This window comes from Olea europaea, chromosome 11, assembly GCF_002742605.1.
Source record: "Olea europaea var. sylvestris chromosome 11, O_europaea_v1, whole genome shotgun sequence".
Lineage (NCBI taxonomy): Eukaryota > Viridiplantae > Streptophyta > Magnoliopsida > Lamiales > Oleaceae > Olea > Olea europaea.
The window spans coordinates 26,528,124-26,545,179 of record NC_036247.1 but is presented as its reverse complement, the minus strand read 5'-3'; the positions used below and the strand labels follow the sequence as shown (position 1 = coordinate 26,545,179).

General features: G+C 36.6%; 1 protein-coding gene across 1 annotated transcript in view; it reads right to left on the bottom strand.

Moving 5' to 3' along the window:
- Positions 1-1,006: 1,006 nt before the first annotated feature.
- The window catches only part of LOC111404630 (protein PHYLLO, chloroplastic), a 17,718-nt gene continuing 1,668 nt past the window's right edge, over positions 1,007-17,056 (bottom strand). Inside the window, exons 2-20 of the mRNA XM_023033412.1 lie at positions 16,952-17,053; positions 11,500-11,598; positions 10,812-11,375; positions 9,755-9,979; positions 9,333-9,632; positions 8,093-8,160; positions 7,230-7,388; positions 6,341-6,466; positions 6,122-6,253; positions 5,919-6,036; positions 4,752-4,907; positions 4,382-4,618; positions 4,068-4,235; positions 3,670-3,813; positions 2,877-3,317; positions 2,346-2,639; positions 1,855-2,012; positions 1,634-1,741; positions 1,007-1,341 (exon numbers count right to left, since the gene is read on the bottom strand). Coding sequence (XP_022889180.1) covers positions 1,101-1,341; positions 1,634-1,741; positions 1,855-2,012; positions 2,346-2,639; positions 2,877-3,317; positions 3,670-3,813; positions 4,068-4,235; positions 4,382-4,618; positions 4,752-4,907; positions 5,919-6,036; positions 6,122-6,253; positions 6,341-6,466; positions 7,230-7,388; positions 8,093-8,160; positions 9,333-9,632; positions 9,755-9,979; positions 10,812-11,375; positions 11,500-11,598; positions 16,952-17,053 — 3,840 coding nt within the window. The 3' untranslated portion in view covers positions 1,007-1,100. The remainder of the gene's footprint in view (positions 1,342-1,633; positions 1,742-1,854; positions 2,013-2,345; positions 2,640-2,876; positions 3,318-3,669; positions 3,814-4,067; positions 4,236-4,381; positions 4,619-4,751; positions 4,908-5,918; positions 6,037-6,121; positions 6,254-6,340; positions 6,467-7,229; positions 7,389-8,092; positions 8,161-9,332; positions 9,633-9,754; positions 9,980-10,811; positions 11,376-11,499; positions 11,599-16,951; positions 17,054-17,056) is intronic.

The following is a 17,056-nucleotide window of genomic DNA, read 5'->3' as shown; positions in this document are numbered from 1 at the left end:
GAAAAAATTGAAGAAATTAATTTGCTAAATAGTAAAGTACTCTAACGCTATTACAAACATATTGTTTTTTAGTTCTAATATTTTATGCAATTAGACAATTATACTTCATCTACTTTGCTCTATTGTTCAGTAAAAAGTTTTAAAGAGTTTATTAATAATTGTTTAGAAAATCTAGAAATTGGTAGATTAACTATTATAGAAAGCCGCATATTATCCACACTAGATAAAAATAGAGGTGACTCTTTTTAAGAGAAAAGTATATATATATATATCCATCTTTCTTTCTTTCTAATGTTGATCAATATTGTGAAACTCGACCTAAGCATTAACTCGAAGGATCAATTATCCAAAGTTCCAAGACTCGTAGAGAAAAGGAAATATGAAATAAAAATGTTATCGTATCAATCTAATTTCCTAGTTATGTAGTGCTACAAATTTATCTATAAATATGCTCATGTTTCTCGGGGCTGTACGATGATTATGTTTCTTTGGAGAACTTAAGATGTAAATAATTAAATTGAGTGTGATTAATGTATGATAGGATAGAATAAATAATACGTTCAATTCACTTCTTTCTCGAACTATTCCGCCTGACAGGTTCAACAATTAGAAATATCTCGTCTATCGTAGCGCCTCCTATCTTTCAACTATAGAGATGTTAAATACATTGTTCTCCAGTACAGAGACCAAACATTCCTTTATTGTATCGAGGAAACAAGACAAGGATTAAGCAAGAACACAAAACACAAAGTAACCTCAAAAAGAATAAAAGAAATAGCAACTTTGACTGAACCATATTCATATGTTCCAAACATATAATGCTAGTTGTACAATCAAGTTTGACAACTTGGTTGACAATGTGTGATGAGATAAGATCCTTGACATTGATTTGAAAAACAGATTTTTAAAACAATGATCAGGATCTTGTCAACTCCCACGTTGTCAACCAAAAACTTGGTTGTACAACTAGCATGGTTCATTCCAAACAGCAATACAAAGACATACAGAAGAAGAGGCAAAATACAACTAAAAGGTAGAGCAATAAAAATGTCATCCAAAAACAACAAAATTCATCAAAGTCAACAACTTGTCCTTAGGGATCAACTTGACTTCGGTCTCCTTAGGAACCGGCTTACAGCAGCTATAACAGGAAGGGGATTCTCAAGATGTACAGCATGCCCAGAATTTGGAATTTCAATAATTGGTGGACAGTCAGTATCATTAGTTACATTGCTCATTTTCGAGTACATTTCCCTAGCAATCTTCTTGAGTTTAATATCCTTTTCCCCCACGACGAGCAAAAGAGGTAATGTGCAGTTCTTCAGATCTTCCCACAGGGATCTACCATGAAAAGAAACAAAAACAAAAAAACAAATTTACGTTTATATAACAATACACAGGGTAATTCAGTAAATTATACATATTAATGTACCAAAGAATACCAAGACATAAGAAATAGAGGACCCTTGCATTGTTGAAGTGATTTGAATCGAAAAATTAGAAGAAACTCAACTTTAGTGTGCACCATAATTCCATAGCTCAAGTCCATTGAAAATGTTTGGACAAGGAGAGTACCAAATATTTTCAATAATAAATTATCACTTCCTGAGAATCCAAGTTTTTATAAACTTACTGTTGCCTTCCGATGCTTAGATCAGATAAAACTTTAGCAAGAGTGTGCACATCATCATGCTGTGAACGGTTAGCAACTATTTGCATGAAGTGTGGATGGCTTCTGAAACTGCTTGATGAAAACACAACAGCAAGATAGTCATACATTTTAGGACACAATCCTGGAGTATTTTTGTAGAATGCAAATGCATATATTAACAGGAAAATAAAACCATCAGTTACCTGGTCCACTGTTCTTCAGAATACCAAGTATCTAGGAAAAATTCTAAGCCATTTGAAACAAGGGAGGAGGCTCGGAAATCATCTTTAGCCCTGCGACTTGTTCTTGCATCTGGATCTGTCAAGCCCGGGCTTCCAGAAATTATGACGGCTCCTTCAACCTTTTGTAGCAAATTGACAGATATTTGTGATTGTAAAAGACTAAACGAAAATAAAAATACTGTGTACCAAGCTAAAGCTTAAGTTTAATATGAGGTGCTTCAACAAGGCATCAAAGGTAGGCATATGTCATGTATTCAAGTGTTGTCGCCGCCATTCATTTAAAAAGTTGTGCATGTATAGTGCCTTAGGTTAAAAAAGGATCCCAATTTGCATGTGAGAGGACATGTCAAATAAATATGTAACCTCTAACAATTTAAGTTTTTAGATGAGATGATTCGACAGAGTAAGAAATCAAATCCATTGAGCAAAAAATATAAGCACCTATTACTTACCTTATTCCTGCATTTAAGGGCCATGTATAAAGAGATCCTTGCTCCCATCGAGTACCCCACAAGAACAACCTTTCCAGGAGTAAGATCGTGAAGGACTTTCCGTAACATATTGACAACTAAATCCATCGACAAACTTTGTCCCTGTGAAATATCAAGCAACTTCGATCCACCATGGCCAGGAAGGTCAATTGCAATGCATCTGATTGAGCTTGAGAGGGCCTTCATTATAGGGATCCAATCTTCACCAGTTCCAAGAAAGCCGTGAAAAAACACAACTACAGTATCCTGCAGTGACTGGAAAGTGAGGAAACAAAATGCAAAGAATTGAGTAACAGACTCACAGGGCTACTAAAATAAGTAAATTGAAGAAGCCCTAGAGATTTTGCCATATAGAAAATCATGTATCAACAAATAGTTTCCAACAGAACCAATTAACAAAAATCAGATAAGATATGAAATATTTCGTTTTCATAGTGCAGTATTTAGTTATTCATCCAGCAGGTAAATGAAAGGTGCATATTTGATACTTACATCAATGCTTTTCCCAATTTCAAGAATATTTAGAGAAAAGGAGACACTGTCTGCATTAACTGTTAATGGATATTTCCTAACTTGTGCTTGAGCAGAAGCTTTAACAACCATATTGGGGTTGATTTGGCATTGCTGGAGAAATCGACCAGCATCAGCAACAGATGCTGCTGCAGAGATATTTAGAGGCTCCACTGTCACATCTTCTTTAAACCACCGGTAAGTTCCAAGACCGTGGGCTATAGACAAATCTGGTTTCCTACTCATTAATCTACAAATATCAGCATTTTGCAGGTCCAAATAATGGGCAAATTGAATATATGCAGACAAACCCACGGCAGTTTCAAATGCAGCACTGACAACAGACATCTTCTCATGCTGCTGAGCCCATCGTGCAACCACAGCTGCAGTTTCAAAACCTCCAATAATGCTCGGTTTGATAACCTACGATGAGACATAAGTATCACGTAATGATGCATTTTTGGTAATTAATGAATATTTAAACCCAGTGCAGGAGTTAAGGTTTATCTGCGGGCTTATCTCTATTTTCTTGATGGGTCATAATGTGTATGATTGGGAAGGTAGTAAGTGTAGAAGTGCACTATTAGAGAAATCTATTGCACAACGCAGTTGCAAGAAATATTATTGAAGGAATGGGTTTGTAAGACAATTTCCATGCATGCCTTATCAAGAGAACGCAAGAAAAATGTGTAATAATGTTCACAACATGTTCATTATTATATTGAAAATCTATGTATTTACACAAGAATTAATTACAATATATGCTCCTACTTACAACAGCTGCTACTCCAGAGTGGGTGAATTTCTTGAGGACCTCAAGAGGGTTCTCTCTACTATAGTTGATAGTTTCATCCAGTGCCACGGGTAAGCCAGTCTCTTCACAGAATTTGATTATATCATCTTCATCTTTAACGGGCTCCTGAAGAAAAGGAAAAGTTTACAGAAAATTTTCTCAATTTAACAGGACAAAGTTCGAGGCGTCATATAAGCACAACAAATAACCTGTTACTTTCTACAAAGAGGAAGGAAAAACCCGGATAAAGACCAACAGAATGTCAAAATCAGAGAATTCTGGATTCTTGTGTGAAGAAGAGCAGAAGAAATAAAAAATGTCTCGAGACTTGAAATCATCAATCAATTGTCCATTCACCAATCATTTACTAGTGAGCATACCTCAATATACTGTAAGCAGCAATCTTTTACTGAATGTGCGAATTGAATTGCTTCACTATAGGTCCATTTCCGATTTGCATCAGCACGAATAACAATATGATGACCCACCTTCTTTCTCACCTCTTGTATTACAGCAATATCTTCAAAAGGATCGGCCCTACGTGCAACCTATATACAGAACAACGAGCAAGTTAATGCTTCCACCAGTCAGATGATTGAAAATGTTGGTTAAATTAACGGGGTGCAAAGAACAGATATAATGCGGATAACACACTCTTGTCCAAGTATAATAATTTGTGATGTAATATTGTTACTTTTATCTTTATTGTAGTAAACCCTTCTTCAACTAGAGCAGATGCAACAAAAGCTGTGTCCGCGGGACTTCCGTAAGAGTCAATAAGGGCACAAATCGGAACATCTGATGGACCCCTGGAGAATTCTTCTCTCTTTGGACGAAGAACATCCAATAGATTGCAACCTCCTCTTGCGGCAATTGCACTGAGGAGAGCCATCTCTAATCCGCACCTGACACTGGGTAAGATTGAACCTGGCTATAGCACGTCGGAATGTCAAAATATGCAAGAACAAAATGTAGAAGATAAAACGGGCATTTTACTACTTCTTTCCAATGCATATAGTATATTGACATCATATCATAACAAAAAATAGACTTGCTGGACCTACCGAGATTCCTAAACTATTCCATAACCAAGAAGAAATTGAGCCCTTCAATAGAGGTAGCATGTAATCAATTGTAGTTCCTTCTATGACATGAATAAGAAACTGTAGTTGCTCTTCAACGTCCAGCAAGTTCTCTCTGTGGGTTTCAAGAGGAGCAACCTGCTAGGTACTAATATGTCATGACACTCAATGCATAGGTGTTTATATTTACAAATGGAAGAACGAGGATAAAAGAAATGATGGATGAAATGGTAATTGAATGAAACAAGAAGAAATAAGGTAGTGACACAAATAATTTATGAAATATTACATTCTTTGTACTGTCATGCAAATTATGAAAAATGGCAGCATAGTGAAACTAATTAAGAATAAGAGGGAACAACTTATCAGCTTCAGGGGATAATTCAAATATCATAAGAATTTCACTATTAGAGTGAAATTATCTGTTCCACTATTCTTTCCTGATAAAAAGAAAGCTTGGAAATTTTAATACATCTGTTATAATAACTCTGACATTATTTGAACAAAGAGCATACTGTTATTACATGTTTTTTTTTATAACGTCGCATCAATGCCATAACAAGTAAGAACCTAATATAACAAAATTATTAAGAATCCTAGCTTTCGGTCGACTCTGAACTTTTAGTGAACTTTCATGTAGGTCACTAAACTTCATTGTTTCAAATTAGTAACTGAACTTAAATAGTGTTTCAAGTAGGTCAATGAACTTAAATATTTGTTACAATTTGGTTTGACAAATGGAAAGCTGACATGGCAGCCTAGTTGGCAATTGACTAGACTATGATGTCACATTTTCAGTTAGTCCAATTGATGTGTATGGTTAAAACGACCAACCTGAAACTTATATTGCATACAAGGAATTCTTTTCCTTGAGAGCTCCGACGGATGGAGGGGCCGAGAAGCCTGGTTTTTTGATTGTGAGGCAGCAAATATTATTATTTCTTATTTCTTTGGCTTAAATAGTTAAGTAATGGGTGAGATAAACATGAGATAACATATGTTTTCATAAGAACCATAGTACAGACATGCTAAATTTGAAGGATAGACAAAAATGATTTGAGTGTGTTAATGCACATCGCACCATGCACACACAAACACGTGTGCGCGTGCAGAGAGACAGGGAGNGGAAACAGTCAGACTTAATCTTACCTCCCCAAATCCAGTGCTTCCATCTTCAAGAGACAGTGTTATTACATATCCTTCTCTGTAGAATGTGTTTGTGTTGGTACTACGAGAAGCTGAAGTAGGTGGGGCGTTTAGCTGAACTCTGCCACATGATCAGACAGGGGAGAGTACCACACATTAATTTTTCGAAATACTATCTTCAAAACCATCCACTGTACAACACTCACCGATATAGAGAGCATTCCATTTTAATGATTTTGTAAATCACATGCTCCTGGAATGTGGAATCTGTAACTGAAAGCTTTGAGAGGATGTTTAAAGCATGATCTGATGCTTGTCGAGCAAATTTTCTTAAATGACTGAGAAGAAAAACAGAATAAATTAGTATGGCAGAGGTCATAACCCATGAATTTAGGAGTACTTGGTACTTGTCAAAGCCTCACTACCTATGAAAGGTGGCATTGGCATCAATGCAGCTCTCAACTTCGATGACGCAGTCAACATCTTCGTGCTGAGATGTGAATAAAGCATCTTGTAGTTCAATTTTTGACTGCACCTGTACATGCTTCACACTGTACACAAAATATTTCTCATAATCTTTGTAGCACGGACACTCTTATCTAGGCATGTCCATATCCGACACGTGTACCGACACTCTTCGGACACTCTACAATATTCATTTTTCTTTCTTTCTATAGCTATTATATATTTTTAACTCAAAATTATTAATAAATAATAAATAAGTAATCATATTTAAAGATTTCAACAAGAAAAATCAATAATAAGTATAAAAATAAAATTATAATATATAAATGAAGAATTTTAAAGAATTTAATTAACGTGTCGACAACGCGTCGTGTCGGTACTTTTTTGAAAAATCACGAGTCGACGTATCCGACACGTATCGTGTCAAACACACGTGTCCGTATCGGTGCATCATAGCTCATAATTCAAGAAAAAAGAGTTACCATTTTGCCTAAAATTGAGGATATATGGAACTTAGACCCAAACAAACAAAGTATAAGACTTCAAAAAGTCAATGTTGTTTCAGTTATAAATTTATTTATTATTTTTTTTTTTTATCTCCGTTTATTTCTAACTTTATATGAATTTTCAAAATTTTCAGCTTTTCATATGGCAAACGATAGCCTAGAGGTTCATTGTTTCATTATTCCAACTTCAAACAATGATATCCCATGTTGCATTGATAATATTTGTATTGAAAGTTGCAAACTGTTCATCACCAATTTTTTTTTTCATTATTAATATTTTTGAGGGTTGGAGGGCTGCAGAAAAAAACTGTTAGAATGCAAGCCCATAGGGTAGAGTTCTTACGCATGTGCTGCACATAGATTCTGGATTGACACATCATGAGATGTGTAGAAAAACTGATGTAGAATACTTCTTTCCGTAACGTTTGCAACTGGAAGTTGACTGAAGATTCCACCACCATGATTGTTTATCACAACTATGACCATCGGTTTCCGGTGAATCCTTTAGACAAACACGTTTTTAACTTAAGGAGACAGAAAAAATGTACATGCTAATTTGAATGGCAACCTATGATATTGTTCAAGGAGGTAAAAAATTATAGGGTGGAACCCGCTGAACAGTTCAATTCGCTGATACCTAACTATATTTATGTAATAACAGAAAACTTAAGACATGCTGAAAGCCGCCAAGTGAATGTAACTACAGAAATAACAGTTGATTAGTGAAGAATTGTCTATATTGATAATCTAGTCCAGTGATTGATCACGGATCTTCATAAAAAATATCTTTTAAAAATATCTATTAATATGGTTTAGACCCGAGAAAAATCAAATAAAATATTTTATTTGATAAAGAAATAATATTTTCTAATAGAATTTCAATGAAAAATGCCGTAAGAACCTGAAAGGGACGCAAGCAGCACAAACTTTGAGCATATAGTAAAGTAAATGGAGGATATTTGATTTTCCTTCATCAGAGACATAAAAAGTAAAGCCAAAAGTTTATACACCTACAGAGCATAAGATTAGCTTAAACGTAAAACTAAAAAAATAATCAAGTCTGAGGCAAAGCTTAAGCATATCAAGACATGCATCTATTCCAAACTGATACAACACTGTGCCAGCAGAAGAGAAATGAGCAGAAAAAAATTATAAATCGTAATGAAGAAAGACACGGAAAAGAAGAGCAAAGGTGGGAGTTTTCACCGTTGTTTCAATAGTGCCAATCCGTTGGCATCATGCAGAAATGAAACATCTCCAATCACACAAAGAACCTGGAAATAGTTATATTTATCGAGATATACAGAACAGTACATGTGATTGCATATAGAGAAACAACTATAATGGAATAATATAAGCTACTCTAAAGTCAATAGCCACAGATGTCACAGTTTGACAGAAGCAAGCATAATGTCTCACCTATAATCTAAGGTAACAATTACTAGCAGTAGCAGTTTTGTAATGAGCAATCATATAGATCTTGTTTGAAATAATAGAGTACAAGTAATTGAGATAGAAATAGAGAATTTATGAAAACAAAAAGAAAGAATCTATACTAATTACAAAATTACATTATTACGGAAATAACTACAGAGCAGACAGAATCTCTGAATAAGGAAACAGATTTAAAAACCCAGACTTCTAAATTATGAAAATATTTTGTACTAGTTGTATATCCAAAGAAAATAAAATACAGAAAAAAGAAAACTAGTAAACAAGGAGAATCAGATCTGCCTACACTGCCCCTCAAGCAGGTGCAAATATTTTTCTTATTTCCAGCTTATTCTTTGATTGAGTATTGCATACACATCACTCCTTCAACGACAACACCCAGCTAATTGTCTCCCCCTGAAGATAGGTGTTGCTGAAATAGGCTTGGTTCACAAACAAGATAATGTCCATGGTGGAGTTACTGGTTATTTCAGACATTTAAGATTAAACTGGAAGCCTCTATTTAAAGAGCAGTGGCAAGGCCTGGGAGAAATACTACTGATTAACTTACAGGCTTTCTTGTTTCTAGAAGTCCACCTCTGAAATTAACAAGTGCTACTGATTTTTCAGAGATACATCAGAAATCAGGTGAATATATTGATTTCTGTGATTATATGGGTGTAGGAATTAAAATTGCCACTCTCTTTTTACTTAGTTTGTAGTCCCAGGGCAAAATATCTGGATAAACTCTGTAAAATTCATGCCTTTGTATATGATAATGGCAATATCTGTGAATAAGGATCAAGGAGAAAACATGAGTGATCTTAATTGTGCTGTATAAAGGAAAAGGAGAGTTAGCTACAGGGTTGGACTGAGAAGGCTCAATACTTCATTTATAGGTAAGTAAAGGACAACATCAGTGATTTCTTCTTAACAAAACAGTATGCAATCAATCAATTGCAAGAATGTTAATTCCCAATTAAAACTATGGCAAACTCAGTCCTTAATTACTCACTCGTTTGCTGCAGCCAACTGCAAATCCAATGGCAGTGCTAATTAACCCATCGATGCCACTAGCTCCTCGATTTGCACCAACCTGTATCCAGTGACATGGTAATCCAGAGCTAAACATAGGATAAGTAGTATGCGTACATGGAGCCCGGTTACAGCCATACATATTTGCATCACGTATTGGCATGCTGTTTCCCAGAAAAAGAGCAGATTCACAGCGAAGGGCTTGAAGTATTATCCCAGCAGCATACGGTTCGGTCAATGAGTTTTCTGAACCAATCAAAAACGATGTCTCCCAGGCAGCCTATCGAACATAAAGGACCAAGTTAAATAAAACATGGTAGAGATATAAATTACAAAGTTGTAGCAAAATAATGATCAGTCAACTTCAAAAGGTGACAGAAACCTTAATTATTGGTTGCATACCATCATGTCCAATCCTCGTAGAAACCCTCTCCATTTATTACTAACGTGTGGTGTGCAAGCTTTAATCAAACAATCACAGAACTGGGTGATGGTACTCTGGATCCTGTGTGTCACAATGTGTGAAGGATCATGACGCCTTGGATGCTCGTCAACCAATATATATGGGTAAGGAAAGTTATGCTCCAGCTTCTGAGATATGCGCTTGCTTGTTATCCGACTTCCAATCTGTCATTTGCAAAGATGTGAATTGAATCAAGAATTTCAATAGTATTCTTTCAAGAAATAAGATAAGCACAACTCCATAAGTTTTACAAAAACTGTGTTCTAGAAAACTAGCATTTCTTGGGCAAGTTTTCAAAAACTTAACCAAGAAGAAGAAATTAGAAATGAACATTTATATCTACAAAATCAAAATTGGAAAATTTTCGTAATTTACCCCACATATTAGTGTTCTCTGTGATCTCGATGCTCCACTTTGTTTTAATGATCTATACTTTGTTTTAATGATTTATAGCGATTATGGGAACCGGATTGCTTTAAAAGAACTCCAAATGGAAACAATTCCATGCTATGTTCCCAGATGTAACAGATCTACTTACTGGAAGCTTAGACACAATGGACAAAAAAGTTATCCAGCAAAAAGCACGTTCAAGAAAATATTTGAAGACCACCCCAAGTGCTTTTTAAGAATTAAGTTTGAGCTTCTCTTCAATATCTATTGAATTTCCGGAAGGCTCTATTTGTCTCCATAGAAATATAATCATTTGAAGCTAGAAAGCAAGCCAAAAAGAGATACTTTCACAAACATTACTTCCTTGTGAAAACCATTCAAGGACCAAAAATAGAAGTTCGGATTCTACAAAACAAAGAATAGTAGTTATTTCATCTACTATCCTTTCATTTCATTCTTTTCCAACAATCATACTTATAATGGAAGAATTGAAGCTATCTATAGTTTCACATTTCATCACTGCTTTTGGTTACATTAACCCTAGAAAGACACTTCTCTTTTGTGAAATTGCGGACCAAAAATAAACAAATAGATAAAATAAGGTACCTGGATTATCACATCAATCTGCATCCAATCCTTGAAAGAATCTGAGAGTAACAAATGATCGAGTTGATCAATAAACAAAATGTCCTTGCTATCGAGAAAGGATGAGAAGTACTTTCTCAAACGTAAGCCCGACAGGATGTCTACTGCAACTGGCCACAATAGGTGTTTAGCCAACAGAAGAGCTGCCCATATGTCATCCACTTTGTGAATCGGACCAAAAAGTAAAAGCCCTCGATTTGCCCCTTGAATCAGCTTCAGAACTTCACCAATATGCCCATACATATTATCACAGGTCATAGAATATTGTAATGGAATATAGCTGGTAAATGGTTCAGTATTCGACATCCAAAAATCTAATCCATCTAAACAGCTACGCATCCACATCTGTGGACTATTCTCCAGTGGTTCTCGGAAATGGCAGTTGATATGAACAGGACCATGTGGTGATGAGGTTGCCATATATACAGCAGAGTCAATACTGGTAAGTACTATCCTTGCTGAAATATCATCAGTAGGTGCAGGAAGACTGAAAAAATGCCGCACAAATGAACCAAAATGATTGACCTAAAATACAAAATTCAAAGATTGTTATGTTGATTCTTGCTCATTAGCTGAGGAGCTAAGAAAACATGCACCAGGTTTAAACTAAATTTCCAATATATTCAAAAGTAAAGAGTCTTATGTCTACCTGATTGATTGCTTGGTTGGCCCCGACGTCTTGAAGCTCTGGGGGCCGGTCTGCTGTAAGTAACAGAAGTGGCACAAAATCTTGGCTAGCCTCCACAACCTGTAAAACAGCACGAAGTTGCTACTATTGGATAAAAATACAGACAATTAAGTAAAGCCAAATAAGAAGATAGTAGTCATCTCAATAGATGAAATTAAGGATTACACGAAAGGCAAAAGGTTATTTAGAAAGACTCAATTAATTAATACTGCTATAAAGTAAATAGAATATAGTAGCAGCACAAGATTAAGTTAGTATTATGGCTGCCAATACAAATTTTACTATTAGAAAAAGATTGGCCTCAATCTGTTTAGTGTTATTGTGCTAGAAAATGAAAAATAAACAAAATAGATAACAGTGTAAAATTGTTGCAGTTATGTAAGAAAATAAATAACACAAATAATTATGACACAATAGTGACAAGAATTTGCTCGATAAATTTTCGGTATGCATTGCTTCAATATATATATAATATTACAAAGAAAATTAAGGAAAAGATACAAAATCAAAAATCCCTGATTCTATGGTAATTACCAATTCTATAAATGGAAATCTCTAATTAGCGTTAAATACTCTAATACCCCCCCCCCTTCAAATTGATGCTGGTAAGTCCACGAGCATCAATTTGCTACTAGAAAAGTATGACGGAGACGTGTCAAGGACTTAGTGAAAATATATGTTATCTGTTGAGCCGTGGAAACATGGGGAAAAGCAATGACGTTGGAATTATAGGCATCCCGAATATAATGACAATCTACTTCAATATGCTTGGTACGTTCATGATACACTGGATTAGCCACAATTTGAATAGCACTAATGTTGTCACCATGGAGGGGTGTAGGTTGTAATTGGGGAACTCCAAGTTCATCTAGCAAGCCGCGCAACCACACAATCTCAGAACATGCAGCTGACATAGTGAGATATTCAGCATCAGTGGAGGACTTAGAAACACAATCTTGTTTCTCACATTTCCAAAAAATAAGAGCATCAGGAAGATACACCATCCAGTCGTAGATCGACGAGAATTAGGGCAACCAACCCAGTCAACATCACTATAAGCAGTGAGCTCAAGAGATGTACCCCTCGGAAAGAACAGGCCACGATGAGGAGTTCCAAGAAGATATCAAATAATGGGACGGACTGCTACTAAATGAAGATGACGAGGGGTATCCATAAATCTGCTGATAGTATGCACTGCAAAGGAGATATCTGGACGTGTGATAGTGAGATAGATGAGACTCCCCACCAGCTTCCGATATAGAGTAGAGTCTGAAAGAATATCACCTTCATCTTTTTGATATTTAACATTAAGTTCCAACGGAGTATCAACTGAGGAGGCTTCAGATAAATCTGCCAATCGAATCAAGTCTTGAATATATTTATGTTGGTTCAAGAAAATATCATGTGGTATAGAGTGAACCTCTAAGCCAAGGAAATAAGTAAGCTGCCCAAGGTCTTTCATATGAAAAACCGAGTAAAGATGCTGCTGAAGTTTCTGAATAAGGATGTTGTCAAATCCAGAGATAATAATATCATCCACATATACTAACAAGAAAACAATGCCAGTGGTACTCTTATAAAGGAACAGAAAGGCGTCATACTAACTTTGGAGAAAGGAGAAATTCAAGAGTGCTGCGAAGCTTATCAAACCATGCTCGAGGAGCTTGCTTAAGGCCATACAAAGATCATTTTAGCTTACACACAGAGTCAGCCGAGGGAAGAAGCATACCAGATGAAAGTTTCATATAAATATTGTCCTCGAGATCCCCATGTAAAAATGCATTCTTAACATCCATTTGATGTAAAGACCAAGACCGAGAAGCGGCAAGTGACAACAAGAGACGAAAAGTAGTCATTTTAGCAACGGGAGCAAATGTCCCATCGTAATCTATTCCATATTCTCGACGGTCACCCAAGGCAACCAATCGAGCCTTGTAGCATTCAAGAGAACCATCTGATCAAAGCTTCACTGAATATACCGATTTACTACCAATGGGTTTCACAGACTGTGGACAAGACACGATATCCCAAGTTTGGTTGGCCGAGAGGGCCTCAAGTTCTGCATTCATTACCTATTGCCAACACTCTTGTTCCATAGTTTGTCAATAGGAAAGAATAGGACATAGAGCTATGGGAGGAGAAACGATACCTATCTGGTGGCCGACGAACACGAGAAGAGCGACGGAGAGTGTTAGGAGATGAATGATCATCTGATGAAGGATCCGATGTCATGGGTGGAGAATCATGGAGACTTAGAGGGATAGTCGTTGGAGGGAGATGGTCGAGATTATTGATAGGTGCAACCTACTTTCAAGAGTAAATGAGACCGGGCTTGCATCGAGAGAATTCTGTAGTAAAGTCAGGCAAGATAGAGAACACAGGAGGAGAAATAAAAGTGTCTTGAGTAAAGAAAGATTTTTTTTTCAAAGAAGACAACATTACGAGAGATTCTAATGCGATGTGTAGTAGGATCATAACATACATACCCCCACTATATCCCAGAAAAGCACACCTAACAGATTGAGGTGTGAGTTTCGTTCTTTCATGTGATAGTAATGAACAAAACAAACATACCCAAAAGTACATAGATGAGAATATGTAGGATGACTACCAAAGAGCTTATAAAACAGAGAAACATTTTTGAGTGGGAAATGGCAACCGATTAATGAGATGGACAGCGGCAGACAAAGCTTCACACCAAAAATGAGAAGGAAAAGAAAACTCAATCAAAAGAGCTCTAACCATGTCAAGAAGGTGTCGATTCTTGCGTTTCGCCACCTCATTTTGTTGAGGAATAGAAGGACAAGATCGCTGAGAAATAATACCCTTGGTCTGTAGGAATGTTTGAAACTCATTAGACATATATTGGCCTCCCGAATCAGACCGTAAGATCTTGATGGAGGAGGAAAATTGATTATCAATGAGGCAAGGAAAGTTTTAAAAACAGAGAAAACATCACTTTTTGCACGGAGAAAATAAACCCATGTGAAACGACTATAGTCATCAATAAAGGTAACAAAATATTTATAATGCGCATGAAACACCACTGGTGCAATACCCCATACATCACTATGAACAATGTCAAAAAGATGCGAAGCATGAGAACCATGAGAAGGGAAAGGCAAAACTTTACTCTTAGCAAGTTTACATGAAGCATAATCAACAGGTATAGATGAAACTGAAACAGGAGTTTTATTACCAAGCAAACCAGAGTTTAACAAATATTGCAATACATTAGAGTTGGGATGTCCCAATTTCTTATGCCAATCAAATATGTCAAAAATAGCAGAATAACAAACAAAGGGAAAACTTGAAACTGGCTTCGGTATGATAGGAAATAAACGTCCCTCCTTAGGTCCCCTCACGATCATCCTCCCGGACACCTGATCCTGCACAACACAACCAGAAGAAGAAAAAGACAGTGCAATTGTTATCAACTAGTTGACCAACAGAAATAAGATTAGTGGATAATTTTGAAGAGACTAACACATTAGACAAATCTGGTGATATATCACCCACCGCTGAGATAGGAAAAGTGTTATCATTAGCAGTATGGATATTGAAGGGTCCAGCGTATGGCCTGAGGTTACTAAGTAATAGAGCATCATGGGTCATATGATTAGATGCACCCGAATCTAATAACCAAGGAGAACGAGTAGTTAGTGGCTTACCTGAGACACCTAAGGCAGACAAAGCAGAAATGACCCTCTGCTGGATCATTTTTGGGGTGATAGGGGTTTGGGTAGGACCAAGAAAGGCTAAAACTTGAGTGGTAGCAGCTGGCATAGCAGAACTGGAGGCTAAAGTGGCAGCAGCAATATGACCTACTCCAAGTTTACATGGAGGCCGAATAGGACACTCCTTAATAACATGTCCAGCTTTCTTGCAATAATTGCATACCTTCTTAGGACACTAAAGAGCCATGTGACCAAATCCCTTACAACTGTAACACTGTACACCAAACATATCCCGAGACCTGAATTTTCCTTGAGCAGCATATGCAATGGAGATTAGTTCTACTTGATTGTGTTGTTGCTCCAAAGAAGCACGAGTGATAAGTCGCTGCTCTTCCCTTAGTAACTCACCCAAACAGCCATCCAATGTTGGAAGAGATTCACGATTCATAAGACTGGATCGAATAGGTTCAAATTCGGCTCCCAATTTCATGAGAAATTGATCCCTCTTGGTAACTTCATGCACAGCTTGTATTGCCTCCAAATTGTTAGGTGAAACCGAAGCATAGATGATATCCGTGTACTCAGCCCATAGATTGGAGAAACCAAAATAAAACTCTTCAATAGATCGAGAATTCTGAGAAAAATTTGCCAATTCAAATTCTAATTGAAGTCGTCAAGCATTGTTACTTTGAGTGTAGACTTTCTTCAAAAATTCCCACATAGCACGAGCGGACTTGTATGGCCTGAGATTAAGAACAATTTGAGCATCAACGAATCCAATGATCCAGACCATAATCCTGGAATCTTTGGCTTTTCAAGCAAGATACTTCTCCTTCTCCTTCTCTTGATCAAGAGATGGAAGACTCTCATCAGTGTGTCCCCACAGATCCCCTTTCCCTTCAACCAACAGCTGAAGGTGAAATGCCCATGAGGAGTAGTTCTTCCCAGTGAAACGAATGTAGACAGAATCAGTTTTCTCAATTGACATGATGAAATCGTCTATAATTCAGCTCAATGGATTACCCTTGTAAACACAAGCCCAAAAGAAAAAATTGGAATGATGAACTCAATATAAAAACTCAACAGAAATATATTTCAAGACTAAGTCCCAATAAAATTCTACTAATAGCCCAAATGAAGGAAGCCCAACCCTTGGTATAATTGATTCAACCTTACAAATGGTCTAAACACTACCATTGAGGCGTAAAACCAAGACAGCAATGAACTAAATCAAAAGATCTCTTCTTCCGTTCAATTTCTTCGATACTGTGACCCAATCTCTGAAATCTGAACAAAGAAGCAAAATCCGGTAAATCCGATCGAAGAAGTAAAATCGGGTCTTTGTGACAACAACCCAACGAGGTGCTGTAAACACGCGAGGCGATTACAGCTGAAAACACACGGTCACTTGCGTTCGACTTGAACAGAGGATCACTATGGATGCCGACTACTAACGACACCGGGAACACACGAGGCGACTACAGTCGCGACACAGACTACGACAAGCAGAGACTTGAACGCAAGCACACGAACAAAACAAGGACTTAGGGCTCTGATACCATGACAAGAATTTGCTCGATAAATTTTCGGTATGTATTGCTTCAATATATATATAATATTACAAAGAAAATTAAGGAAAAAATACAAAATCGAAAATCCCTGATTCTATGGTAACTACCAATTCTATAAATGAAAATCTCTAATTAGCGTTAAATACTCTAATAAATAGAACTCACAGCAGGAAGAAGATTCGAGACCGCTGTTCCTGATGATGTTATAATGACTGCCGGTTTTTGAGAACCTCTGGCATAACCAAGAGCATGAAATGCAAGTGACCGCTC